Source organism: Ctenocephalides felis, unplaced genomic scaffold (assembly GCF_003426905.1).
Source record: "Ctenocephalides felis isolate EL2017-DRISC unplaced genomic scaffold, ASM342690v1 CF-g0.4_SCAFFOLD_01886, whole genome shotgun sequence".
NCBI classification, from domain to species: Eukaryota; Metazoa; Arthropoda; class Insecta; order Siphonaptera; family Pulicidae; genus Ctenocephalides; species Ctenocephalides felis.
In genome coordinates, this window is record NW_020538040.1 from 27,318,238 (window position 1) to 27,332,350 (window position 14,113).

Below are 14,113 nucleotides of genomic sequence, written 5' to 3' on the forward strand. Positions count from 1 at the left end.
CTTGTATCTTTTACGATTTTACAGCAATGACTCCTACTATTGACAAAAGGATTTGTAGTATTGAAATTGCTTCAGCTTTAATACCACTAAAGTAAATGATAATACTTTATGCATTCATATTTTTTTAAAGATATCCTGACTTTGTGCAACTCCCATCAAAGAATTAAGGATTTTTTTTCGCAAGTAAAATGTTTACTTGGTTTGTAATCATTTGAACTATGAAGAAAATATAAAGGCCAAATCATTTGTCTGAAAGAGGCATTTTAGTTGCAATAGCATATGTTAAAGAATCATATATATATAATATATATATATATATATATATATATATATATATGCATATATATATATATAATTATTACATATGGATATTTCTTCAAGTGGATATACTTTCACATACAAGTCATTCACAATTCAACTTATAAACTAATAGCAGTTTTGCTTTGTACAATCTGTTTGTTTCCCCCATCCAATCCAATTTGGCAAAATACCCATATTATTATAATATATATGCATGCTTTGTATTGAATTTCAATTTCAAATGTTCTGAACCAAAGTTGAAGATGACTAAGGCTTTTCAATTTACTATTTTTTTTAAACCAATAATCTCTAAATTTTTATTCCTGAGTATTACTTAACTGACATTATTAAAGCTACTCAATCCACTTTATAAAAACAGTTTAAAATGTCATTATAGAAAACTGTACTGGTTTTCCACTGCACGAACTTCGCAATTTTCCAATATTTCATGGGACCTTAGTCGGATGTCAGCCATATTAAATGGGCCCTAGTGAATAGAACTTTTGATTAAAAATAATGTTTGCCACATTTTGTTAATTTGAAATTGATTCCAATTTCACAAATTCTTTGTTACTCACTTTTAATAAAACAAATTGCATATGCACACACATTATATATATATATATATATATATATATATATATATATATATATGAGTAAGTTCTTCAAGGGCATACATCAAATAAAAGGTAAAGATTTAGAAGTTAATCTTTAATTGTTTTCCAAACGTTTCGACATAGGATTTTATGTCATCATCAGTGAATCTACAGAATGAACCATATTTATGTAAGTTACCTTTGTTGTTTATATATTTGTAAGTGTTTGTTTAGAAACTAGAAAAAATTGACAGAAATTGAAAAAAGAACTATAGATACAAGTATTATGTTATAACAACAATAACAATAATACTTGTATATATAGTTTTTTTTCAAATTTCTGTCAATTTTTCCTAGATTATATTAATTTCTCAATGTTCACTCGTAGATCCACTGATGATGACATAAAATCCTATGTCGAAACGTTTGGAAAAAATTAAAGATTAACTTCTAAATCTTTGCCTTTTATTTGATGTATTGCCCTTGAAGAACTTACTCGTATATATATATATATATATGTGCGTGTATGTATTATATATGTTTATACATAAACATGACATGTAAACACCCGCCCGACACCGTTTCAAAACAACCTATCAGCAACACGGCGTTGCATTCTGGTGAAAACGTAGCTGCTGTAAGCTTGATTTTATTGTGTATATTATATAATTTGTCTTAAATGAATTTGTGGACACTGAAGAACATACATTTACAATAATATCTAAATTTATTTTCTGTAGTATTAGTGTGACAGTTTTGTTTTATTATTCCACAGAAGAAAAAGTGTAATATATCGTTTTTCATATGTCCGCCTTTTCTGATGAAAATTCAGCTTTACTAATTGCTCGGCCGTTTTTCCTTATTTAGGAACAAGAAATCAATAAATAACAGCAAAAAATACTAATAGCAAATTTTGAAAAGAGAACGCTGTCTTATCATTGCATAGATTTATTTTCTATTGTGCTTGACGCTTCAATACGAACTGAGTCATTCAATATGTATACAAACTGCAGAGAACCTCAGAGGAGACAGCTGAGCGCACAGACCAACTTACGTTATCCCCAAAAGGATACAGCCGGGCCCAAAGGCTAGAACTCGGTTTGAAGCATTTAGCTTGAACTAAGTTTGTGTACATTCATACAAATATATACACATACTTTCATACATAAACATATCATTACTTTATAGACGTGATACATATTCTGAAAACTGAAGCATATAAACAGTGATAAAACATATATGACTTTTTAGAACACTGATATAGTGCCATATATCTATGTCTGTTCAACATATATCAGAATTCAAAGCACATTAGGAAAGTATGCCAAAGTGCTCTGTCTGCTGCTTAATTAATGCAATCTTTAGTGAATTACTGCTTTAGTCAATAAAAATTTTCAACATTGTCATGTTTTTATATAAACAAATTTTATAGATTAATTTTGGGATAACTAACTAATACAAAATTGATTTATATCAAGATAATAATCAAGAATAAGAAAAAAATAGTGTGATATTGATATACTTTTGTTACAGAATTAATATTATTGATAGATATTATCATGCAGAAAATGAAGAGAAAAAGGCATTGCATAATAATAAGGTAAACCACAAATAAATGAACTGCAAACCAGGTAAAATGTCATAAAACAAAACTGCATACAAAGTTGACTGCAACATTTGATGTCCTAAATTCTAACTAATAAGTATCAAATTTGAAAATTCTATTTTAAAAATTTACTTAAAAAAAAAAGAAATTATGTCATAGTCACCAGGAATCAAAAGTAAAACAGGGACCATTTAAATATTATATAGTAATGTTATTTTGTATGAAACTCCTGTTAATAGTAGAAAGAAGTAATTTATAATATTCTCATATTCAGGCTTTAATCATAATCTCCATGAATTAATTCTTGCATAATATATTTCATTACAATGGTTAAGTACTTATTGGACTGCAGTTCAAAATCTATCCAAAAAGATGAATTACAAATAAATTAGTGACTCAAGTTCTGTAAGTGTGGAAACTTACATTCAAACTTAATCATAATGTATGTAAAAGTTACAGAACACAAATCTTATAAATTTTTTATGTAAAACCTGCAACTACTTTCTGATACTTCTATAATTAATTGACCATACCATGTTCCCAAAAAATAATAAGTCTCAAAATTACTTTGAAATTAAAATAATTTATAAGTTCATAAATAAGTAAACGCTAAAAAGGAATATTGATCAATAATGATTTGCTTAATACTGAACAATATATTTTTTCATATCCCAAATTAAAATCTCTACTGAAATGTGTCCTATGTTCTATAGCTATCAAGGAGCCATACAAAATCATGATATAATATCCAAAAAGGAAGACAGAAAAAGCTTTGGCAATAATTAGACAAAGAATTTGAACATTAGTTCCAAAAAAAACAATGTAGAATTATGCAAAAAATATGTATACAATAATTCTATTAATATTTAAACGACCCCTAAAATACAATAAAGCATTTCATACAGCAAACGTAAAGTGAAAAAAAAAGAAAATAAAATAAGATTTTACGTACACCAATTGTGAGGTTTTTGGTTTAAGATCTCACTTGAGAATTGTTAAGAGCACCATCGCCATACACCACATAATCAGTAAGAGTCACATCTGAAGTTCCACCACTCTCTAATGGTATAGGATTCTGTCTAAAATGATCTAGCATATCAAATATAGTAGGAAACCATAGGTGCTGCACTCTGCATTGGCCTTGTTCATTCAGGGTCATGCGCAAATGTTTTGCTCGCCCCTGAAATTTTTCAACAAATATAAAATAGATCTTTTTATATTATATCCAAGAAAAATGTATTTAAATAGCATTTAGGTAGAAAGAAAACTGTCATTAAATATCTTGTTTATACCTGATTCACATGCAAAATTGGCAATTGCCTACTACACGAAATGAATTGATTATTTTTCCTTACCTGGAAATTAAAAGTGAGAACAAATTCTCCTTGCCTTGTTTCACTTTGTCGGACTAGAAATACACCATGACCAGAAGAGCCACTATGTAAAACTTGCTGAGCTGCTTCAGATCTCGCCAATGTCCCATGAAACCAAGGATATTCTCTTAACTGAGATGTAAGTTCTGTATCTGTTTCAGGTACTGATAAATAAAAAAAAAAGTTAAAAATTAATTTAGCTAAAATACAAATGACAATACATTGAATTCCCATCATAGGTTTGCAGATAATGGCATATCGAATTGAATATAATTTTAGTTTATAATTTGAAGATGTACCAGGTTCGAGATCCTCTCCAAGTTCAAAATTACTTGAACTTGAAATTCTGTCTCCTGCTCTCCTTGGTGGTAACTCTGGAACTAAAGCATCAGCACCTGAATCGCCCACACCTGAAGAAGGAGAAGTAGGATTTCCAGAAGCATTGTTTGTGTTGTGAGATGCATTCAAAGCCATTGGAGGGCTTCTCATACAGTATTTTATTGTTGCTAACCAAGATCTCATGTCATCGGTATCGTGAGCTTCAATAACATATTCCATATTGTTGTCTGCCTAAAGGTTAGGAAATTGAAATAAATAAAATATGTAAAACATATACAAAAATAAAGTACATGATACATTAAAAATTAATAATAAGAAGCAGGCATAACTATAATATTTGTTAGATTAAAAATTTTAATTGTCATTATTTTGTAATGACAAATATTAGTTTCTGCATTACAAAGTTTTTTTTTCTATATCTGCTTATATGAAAAAAATACAACAGAAAATGCCATATACCTTCAAGACAAATGTGTTCTCATGATCAGGCATTTCAAGTGCTGTGGTTTCTCGGGCTTCAGTAACAAGAAAACAAAATACTCCACTTCTTGGCTGAAAATATTTTCTCATGAACAGGGCTCATACAGATTATATATATATATATATATATATATATATATATATATATATATATATACAAATTTGTTGTGAATGCCATAGTAATTATGAGCTAAAAAATATTCATATCCCATATTTTATCATATAAGCTGGTTAAGTTTTAATCTTTTTGTATAATTTAATTATTTACCTTTGTTGCTTTTGGTGGAGAATAAAATTCTAGCATGTAGCCTCCGACAGTTTTAACTAAAGCCAATCGACATCTTTCCCATTTCTGTGGCCCCCCAGGTTGCTCTAAGCTTTCAGGGGTCAGATAATTAACTAAACCTTCCTTTCTACATTCTACAACAATCTTTGCTAATTTAGTTTTAGCTTGGCGCCCTGACACATCGCTGTCATCAGAATTTTGCTTATTGAAGAAGTTTCTACCTTTTCGAAGACCTTTAAAACTCAATCTTCTAAAAAATGGTTTATGTTGTGTTTTAGGACTATCTGTGTCCTCGCTATAATCGCTCTCTTCTAATACTGTTGACCCGTTTGTTAACTTGTGATTTTGATGCAAACGACGTTTAATATTGAAATCTATTTCAAATTGTTCTTGAAAACATTCAATAAACTTTTTCATAAAATCTCTGTGAGAGACACTGTTCCTAGCGTTTTCCGGTAGATTTACGGCAATATATTGTACACAGGCTTTAGCAAAATCTTGAGACATTAATTTTGCATGACGCTCGCAAAATTCTGCCCAGCCTCCATCCATTTCGGCTGGTCCTAGAGCACTAGCCATTTTCCATTAGTTCTTTTATAGATTTTAATTATTAACTAAGATTTACATAACAATAACATCATACTATCATATTAATATGCTTTGCAAACGATCAAGAAGATAAATTAACTCTATTGCGTTTTTAGCATATTATACAAACAACGGACAAGTTCACATATATCAATGCTTTAACATCGATGAAAAACAGACATCGTGAATAAATTGATCCGACATCTGTTGACAAAAACGACAATTACAACGAGAATACTGAAACAAACATTTCTAGCATAGGTATATTGGTATATTCACACTTTATTATATTTTGAATTATTTGATCACATAATAAAATCAATTAGTAAATTGAGAGATATCAAGAAAATTTTGACACTATAGTTTATTCTGTTTTACTGTATGTTGACTTTAAATACACTTTTTCGAATTTTGAATTTTGAAGTCAAATATTTAATACTAGTTGCTGTCGGGAGCAGCAATTTGACCTGACAGCGGTGGCGAATTTGATCGATTGTCATCGGTGTAGATTGTAGTAAACGGCAGTATTCTATCTTCTTTCGCATCCAAAAATTCCCGTTTGCATTTTTCTATATTAGAAATTTTAGCTTTTATTAGCGAATTCATTCCTTTTTTTACACCATTCATTATCTACATGACTAATTTTACCTGAATTAGCGTAAGAATTTATAATATCGCCCTTTTGACCTTCTTCACGAACATCAGAAAGTGTTTGAACATCATGGGTCGAAATTATTTTACCAAAATTATGATTCAAATCACTGTCCACTTCTTGTGAAATTTGATCAGAATGCAAAAGTAAGTCATTTTTATTATCACAATTGTTAGAAGCTGATTTCTCAAGATTGTGTGATAAAATGTCATTTTTACGTTCCAACGTTATCATTTTTGTTAATTCTGGACTAAAACTAACAATAGGTCCCTTATGATTATTTTTAGTTTCGTCTATTCTTAGTGATTTACCTTCTATGAAATCTGGCGTGTCAATTCGTGTTTCATTTTCTTGACGAATTAAATCATCACTAGCGAGTTCATTACTTCTGAGAGTCGTTGGATTTATTACATCTATACTTTGTTGCAAGTTAGAATTTTGTTTACTAGCTTGTTCCATTATAATAATGCTTTTATTTCTATGATCATTTCCTGCATTTGTCTTTTCTTCGGCGTGGTTTATGTACTTTTCAATTTTCGTAACTGGAAAATTGAGTGGTATATTTGGCTGATATTCAATAGTAGTTGTGCCATCTGAGCTTAATTGCATACTTTCAGTGAAGACAGCTGTGTTATTATGAAAGAGCATTTCATCAAATTGTTTAAGGAACTTGTTTTTTTCTATACCGATTACAGAATTTGCTTGCGTTCTGGAAAAGCCTTTTTTCTTATTTTTGAGTTTATTGAGTTTATCATTTTTCATTGCTCTCAGCTTTAATGGCCATCTGTTTCCACTAACTTTAAGACGCCCCGTATCGATTTGGTCAGTTATATTTTTTATCATTTGCTCTTTCCACTCATCATCATCGCCATGTTTACGTAATTCTTCGCTGATCACTAATGGTAATAGACCCGTATGGGCTGGCTGTTCAGAATTTTCTGCAAATGCAATTGATTCTTCCGCATTTGTTGTCTTATTTTGTTGTACCGCACTTGCTGAATTCCTTGATAATCTTTGAAAGCTATCCATAGAATCGGCAGAATAATTGGAAGACAAACTGTTTTTATGAAGAGTGGTATTTTGCCCTGATTTAATTTGTTGTGCGTGCAAATTAGATTCTTTCTCGGGATTAATTACTCTATCATCTTTATTTGTTTCCGTAGGATTATAATCTTTAAAAAGGTCTTCATTATCATCATAAAATTTCTTGATTTCTTCTGTATCTTCCATATCTTTCTGATCGCCATTGTCAACATATATTTCGCGCTTTGCGCTGTAATTATTATTGTATTTTAATTTGCCATAAACAATATTTAAATCCGATTCTTCTTTTTTGTTTGATTTGACAACAGTATCAGTATTATTTTCTTTATTATTCGATTTGATGATGATATCAATAACTTTCGTTCCATTTTTCAGTGGCGACATATTCTTTCTATTTTCTTCTTTTTTGGTCGATTTGGTGATGTTATCAATAACTTCCCTTCCATTATTCATTGGTGTCATTTGCTTTTTATTTCCTTCTTTCCTAGCCGATTTGCCTTGAGTGATTTCCATTTCATTTTTCATTGTATAACTAGGCGTTGAAACCATACTTTCATCCTTTTCTGTAGTAAGTGGCATCATATGTTTTTTATTTTCATCTTCCCTATTTGAATTGTCCTGACTGATAGTATTATTTTTTTTATTGTTCGATTTGGTGATGTTATCAATAACTTTCGTTCCATTATCCAGAATATAACTAGGCGTTGAAACGATATTTTCATCATTTTCTGTAGTAATCTGCGCCATATGTTCTTTATTTTCATCTTCCCTATTTGAATTGTCCTGACTGATAGTATTATTTTTTTTATTGTTCGATTTGGTAATATTATCAATAACTTTCGTTCCAATATTCAGTGGCGTCTTATGCTTTTTATTTTCTTCTTTCCTAGTCTTTTTGTCTTGAGTAATGGTATTATTTTCTTTTTTGTTCGATTTGGTGAAGTTACCAGTAACTTTTGTTACATTATCCAGTGTATAACCAGGCGTTGAAACGATATTTTCATCATTTTCTGTAGTAATCTGCGCCATATGTTCTTTATTTTCTTCTTTCTTATTTGAATTGTCTTGACTGATAGTTTTATTTTCTTTATTGTTCAATTTGATAATATTATCAATAACTTTCGTTCCATTATTCAGTGGCGTCTTAGGTTTTTTATTTTCTTCTTTCCTAGTCGTTTTGTCTTGAGTAATGGTATTATTTTCTTTTTTATTCGATTTGGTGAAGTTACCAGTAACATTTGTTCCATTATTCAGTGGCGTCTTAGGTTTTTTATTTTCTTCTTTCCTAGTCGTTTTGTCTTGAGTAATGGTATTATTTTCTTTTTTATTCCATTTGGTGAAGTTACCAGTAACATTTGTTCCATTATCCAGTGTATAACCAGGCGTTGAAAGTATACTTTCATCATTTTCTGTAGTAATCGGCGCCAAATGTTTTTTATTTTCTTCTTTCTTATTTGAATTGTCTTGACTGATAGCTTTATTTTCTTTATTGTTCGATTTGGTAATATTATCAATAACTTTCGTTCCAATATTCAGTGGCGTCTTATGCTTTTTATTTTCTTCTTTCCTAGTCGTTTTGTCTTGAGTAATGGTATTATTTTCTTTTTTGTTCGATTTGGTGAAGTTACCAGTAACTTTTGTTTCATTATCCAGTGTATAACCAGGCGTTGAAACGATATTTTCATCATTTTCTGTAGTAATCTGCGCCAAATGTTCTTTATTTTCTTCTTTCTTATTTGAATTGTCTTGACTGATAGTTTTATTTTCTTTATTGTTCAATTTGATAATATTATCAATAACTTTCGTTCCATTATTCAGTGGCGTCTTAGGTTTTTTATTTTCTTCTTTCCTAGTCGTTTTGTCTTGAGTAATGGTATTATTTTCTTTTTTATTCGATTTGGTGAAGTTACCAGTAACATTTGTTCCATTATTCAGTGGCGTCTTAGGTTTTTTATTTTCTTCTTTCCTAGTCGTTTTGTCTTGAGTAATGGTATTATTTTCTTTTTTATTCCATTTGGTGAAGTTACCAGTAACATTTGTTCCATTATCCAGTGTATAACCAGGCGTTGAAAGTATACTTTCATCATTTTCTGTAGTAATCGGCGCCAAATGTTTTTTATTTTCTTCTTTCTTATTTGAATTGTCTTGACTGATAGCTTTATTTTCTTTATTGTTCGATTTGGTAATATTATCAATAACTTTCGTTCCAATATTCAGTGGCGTCTTATGCTTTTTATTTTCTTCTTTCCTAGTCGTTTTGTCTTGAGTAATGGTATTATTTTCTTTTTTGTTCGATTTGGTGAAGTTACCAGTAACTTTTGTTCCATTATCCAGTGTATAACCAGGCGTTGAAACGATACTTTCATCATTTTCTGTAGTAATCGTCGCCAAATGTTTTTTATTTTCTTCTTTCTTATTTGAATTGTCTTGACTGATAGCTTTATTTTCTTTATTGTTCGATTTGGTAATATTATCAATAACTTTCGTTCCAATATTTAGTGGCGTCTTATGCTTTTTATTTTCTTCTTTCCTAATCGTTTTGTCTTGAGTAATGGTATTATTTTCTTTTTTGTTCGATTTGGTGAAGTTACCAGTAACTTTTGTTCCATTATCCAGTGTATAACCATGCGTTGAAACGATATTTTCATCATTTTCTGTAGTACTTGGCGCCAAATGTTCTTTATTTTCTTCTTTCCTATTTGAATTGTCTTGACTGATAGTATTATTTTGTTTATTGTTCGATTTGGTAATATTATCAATAACTTTCGTTCCAATATGCAGTGGCGTCTTATACTTTTTATTTTCTTCTTTCCTAGTCGTTTTGTCTTGAGTAATATTATTTTCTTTTTTGTTCGATTTGGTGAAGTTACCAGTAACATTTGTTCCATTATCCAGTGTATAACCAGGCGTTGAAACGATACTTTCATCATTTTCTGTAGTAATCGGCGCCAAATGTTTTTTTATTTTCTTCTTTCTTATTTGAATTGTCTTGACTGATAGCTTTATTTTCTTTATTGTTCAATTTGGTAATATCATCAATAACTTTCGTTCCATTATTCAGTAGAGTCTTAGGTTTTTTATTTTCTTCTTTCCTAGTTATTTTGTCTTGAGTATTGGTATTATTTTCTTTTTTGTTCGATTTGGTGAAGATACCAGTAACTTCTGTTCTATTATCCAGTGAATAACTGGGCGTTGAAACGATATTTTCATCATTTTCTGTAGTAATCGGCGCCAAATGTTCTTTATTTTCTTTTTTCCTATTTGAATTGTCTTGACTGATAGTATTATTTTCTTCATTGTCTGATTTGGTAATACTGTCAATAACTTTCGTTCCATTATTCAGTGGCGTCTTAGGCTTTTTATTTTTTTCTTTCCTGGTCCATTTGACTTGAGTAATGGTATTATTTTCTTTATCATTCGATTTGGTGATGTTAGCGATATTTTCATCATTTTCTGTTAAAAATGGCGTCATATGTTTTTTATTTTATCATTTGAAACCCTTTGTTCAGTGAAATTTTGCTCTAATTGTTTTAGAGCAACAGTTGTGTGTTTATTTAATTTTGGTAAATTTGCTGATGTTTTGTGTGATTTCATTACAGATATGTTTGATAAATCGTTTTTAAATTCTGAGTGGCTTTCATCATCTAATTCTGATTCTGCTTCATCAGCGAGTCTCTGATATGCTGTAAATTCTTCTGGTGTAAGAGCACTTAAAACACCCAAAAAATCTTTATATGGCATATCATTGTAATTACACTCATTGTCATTCCACTTGATTGTTTTAAGATATTCATTTGATAATATGTCATCACCTTGTTTTATCATAATCTGGCCATGAAATGGCATATTCGTATCTGAGTCATTGAATTTAATAGCATTTCTTTTCATTTTTGGCGAACAGATGTAAATGAGTTTTTTCGCAACACCTGATTTTTTTGTAACATTTTTTTCTAAATAGTTTTTTTCATTCGCATTTGTAGAAACATCTCCTCTAGAATCATATTTCTTTTCATTTGCATTAGTATAGATATCATCATTGTTTTTCTTTTTATCTGTTCGATTTTCAGTAATTACTTCCGTTATGTTAGTGTCTTGAATATCCTTATTTTGGCAGAGTTCATGAGGTGATATATTATGCGATAAACCATTATAATATTCAATGTTAGTGGCGTCATTTACATCACTATCTTCATGTGGAGTAGTACTGAATATTTTCCTTGTTAGGATTTTATCTAGGGCACCATCTTCGCGAAAATCATGGTTTACTTCATTTTCGATCGTACAGGTTCTAGACCTGTCATTTTTTTCCTTTTCATCTGTTCGATTTTCGGTATCTACTTCCATTATTTTAGGGTGTTGGACATCTTTATTTTGGTAAATTTTATAAGGTGACATGGTATTCGACAAGCCATTATTATAATCCAAGTTTATGACATCGTTTATATCGATATTTTCCTGTGGGGTAAAACTGATTATTTTCCTTATTGGAGTTTTATCCAGGACAGCATCTTCTTGAGAAACGTGATATACTTCATTTTCGTTCGTACAGGTTCTATATGCACAATTTTTGTTCTTTTCTTCTGTTTGATTTTCAATATCTACTTCCATTATTTTAGAATCTTGGACATGTTTACTTTGATAGATTTAAAAGGTATATCGTTTACATCAATTTGTTTCTGTTGGGTTTTAATTAGTATACCCATTATAGGAGTTTTATCTAAGTTAGCATCTTTTCGAGAATAATGATTTACTTCATTTTCACTCGTACAAATTTTAACAGCGCCATTTTTTTTCTTTTCATTTGTTTGATTTTCAGTATCTGCTTCCATTGTTTTAGAATCTTGGTCATCTTTATTTTGGTTTATTTTAAAAGGCATATCGTTAACATCAATTTGTTCCTGTGGTGTTTTAATTTGTATTTCATTATCTTTTTGAGAATCATGATTGACTTCCTTTCACTCGTACAAATTTTAACAGCGCCATTTTTTTCCTGTTCATTTGTTTGATTTTAGTATCTGCTTCCATTGATTTAGAATCTTGGTCATCCTGATTTTGGTTGATTTTAAAAGGTATATCGTTTACATCAATTTGTTTCTGTTGGGTTTTAATTAGTATACCCATTATCAGACCTTTATCTAAGTTAGCATCATTTCGAGAATCATGATTTACTTCATTTTCACTCGTACAAATTTTAACAGCGCTATTTTTTTCCTTTTCATTTGTTTGATTTTCAGTATCTGTTTCGATTGTTTTAGAATCTTGGTCATCCTTATTCTGGTTGATTTTAAAAGGTATATCATTTACATGAATTTGTTTCTGTTGGGTTTTAATTAGTATACCCATTATAGGAGTTTTATCTAAGTTAGCATCTTTTCGAGAATAATGATTTACTTCATTTTCACTCGTACAAATTTTAACAGCGCCATTTTTTTTCTTTTCATTTGTTTGATTTTCAGTATCTGCTTCCATTGTTTTAGAATCTTGGTCATCTTTATTTTGGTTTATTTTAAAAGGTATATCGCTTACATCAATTTGTTCCTGTGGTGTTTTAATTTGTATTTCATTATCTTTTTGAAAATCATGATTTATTTCCTTTCACTCGTACAAATTTTAACAGCGCTATTTTTTCCTTTCATTTGTTTGATTTTCAGTATCTACTTCCATTGTTTTAGAATCTTGGTCATCCTGATTTTGGTTGATTTTAAAGGTATATCGTTTACATCAATTTGTTTCTGTTGGGTTTAATTAGTATACCCATTATAGGAGTTTTATCTAAGTTAGCATCTTTTCGAGAATCATGATTTACTTCATTTTCACTCGTACAAATTTTAACAGCGCTTTTTTTCCTTTCATTTGTTTGATTTTCAGTATCTGCTTCCATTGTTTTAGAATCTTGGTCATCCTTATTTTGGTTTATTTTAAAAGGTATATCATTTACATCAATTTGTTTCTGTGGGTTTTAATTAGTATACCCTTATAGGAGTTTTATCTAAGTTAGCATCTTTTCGAGAATCATGATTTACTTCATTTCATTGTTGTTGACATCAATTTGTTCTGTGGGGTTTTAATTTGTGTTTCATCACCTTTTTGAGAATCATGATTTACTTCATTTTCACTCGTACAAATTTTAACAGCGCCATTTTTTTCCTTTTCATTTGTTTGATTTTCAGTATCTATTTCCATTGTTTTAGAATCTTGGTCATCTTCATTTTGTTTATTTCAAAAGGTATATCGTTACATCAATTTGTTCCTGTGGGGTTTTAATTTGTATTTCATTATCTTTTTGAGAATCATGATTTATTTCCTTTTCACTCATACAAATTTTAACAGCGCCATTTTTTTCCTTTTCATTTGTTTGATTTTCAGTATAATTTCCATTGTTTTAGAATCCTGGTCATCTTTATTTTGGTTTATTTTAAAAGGCATATCGTTGACATCAATTTGTTCTGTTGGGTTTTAATTAGTACCCATTATAGGATTTTATCTAATTATCTTTCGAGAATCATGATTTACTTCATTTTCACTCGTACAAATTTTAACAGCGCCATTTTTTTCCTGTTCATTTGTTTGATTTTCAGTATCTACTTCCATTGTTTTAGAATCTTGGTCATCTTTATTTTGGTTTATTTTAAAAGGCATTCGTTAACATCAATTTGTTCCTGTGGTGTTTTAATTTGTATTTCATTATCTTTTTGAGAATCATGATTTACTTTCTTTTCACTCGTACAAATTTCAACAGCGCCATTTTTTTCCTTTTCATTTGTTTGATTTTCAGTATCTACTTCCATTGTTTTAGAATCTTGGTCATCTTGATTTTGGTTGATTTTAAAAGGTATATCGTTTACATCA

General features: G+C 29.7%; 2 protein-coding genes across 2 annotated transcripts; both read right to left on the minus strand.

Annotated features, from left to right (window-relative positions):
* Nucleotides 1-589: 589 nt before the first annotated feature.
* LOC113376693 (SH2B adapter protein 2-like) lies at nt 590-5,702 on the minus strand. Its single transcript, XM_026616705.1, has 6 exons — nt 4,963-5,702; nt 4,674-4,766; nt 4,175-4,445; nt 3,858-4,039; nt 3,488-3,682; nt 590-787 (listed from the first exon to the last, which is right to left on the minus strand). The coding sequence occupies exons 1-6, from the start codon at nt 5,557-5,559 to the stop codon at nt 692-694; spliced, it is 1,434 nt and encodes a 477-aa protein (XP_026472490.1). The 5' UTR covers nt 5,560-5,702; the 3' UTR covers nt 590-691.
* Nucleotides 5,703-6,459: 757 nt separating this feature from the next.
* On the minus strand, nt 6,460-13,447 carry LOC113374815 (putative uncharacterized protein DDB_G0282133). The gene is made up of 8 exons (XM_026614779.1): nt 13,370-13,447; nt 13,019-13,214; nt 12,224-12,831; nt 11,964-12,162; nt 10,763-11,883; nt 8,102-10,273; nt 6,532-8,047; nt 6,460-6,476 (listed from the first exon to the last, which is right to left on the minus strand). Exons 1-8 carry the CDS (start codon nt 13,445-13,447, stop codon nt 6,460-6,462), a joined length of 5,907 nt encoding a protein of 1,968 aa, XP_026470564.1.
* Between the last annotated feature and the right edge of the window lie 666 nt (nt 13,448-14,113).

Bases quoted from the DNA above. Each gene is read 5' to 3' on its own strand.
- LOC113376693 (XM_026616705.1), bottom strand. From the start codon at position 5,559: ATGGCTAGTGCTCTAGGACCAGCCGAAATGGATGGAGGCTGGGCAGAA. The intron at 4,040-4,174 runs GTACATCTTCAA...TTTATTTATCAG, and splicing joins TGGAGAGGATCTCGAACCTG to TACCTGAAACAGATACAGAA. The intron at 3,683-3,857 runs GTAAGGAAAAAT...GAAAAATTTCAG, and splicing joins TTCTCACTTTTAATTTCCAG to GGGCGAGCAAAACATTTGCG.
- LOC113374815 (XM_026614779.1), bottom strand. From the start codon at position 13,447: ATGGAAATAGATACTGAAAATCAAACAAATGAAAAGGAAAAAAATGGC. The intron at 13,215-13,369 runs GTAAATCATGAT...TAAAACCCACAG, and splicing joins TTTGTACGAGTGAAAATGAA to AAACAAATTGATGTAAATGA. The intron at 10,274-10,762 runs GTTTCAAATGAT...TGAACAATAAAG, and splicing joins AAAATTTCACTGAACAAAGG to AAAATAAAGCTATCAGTCAA.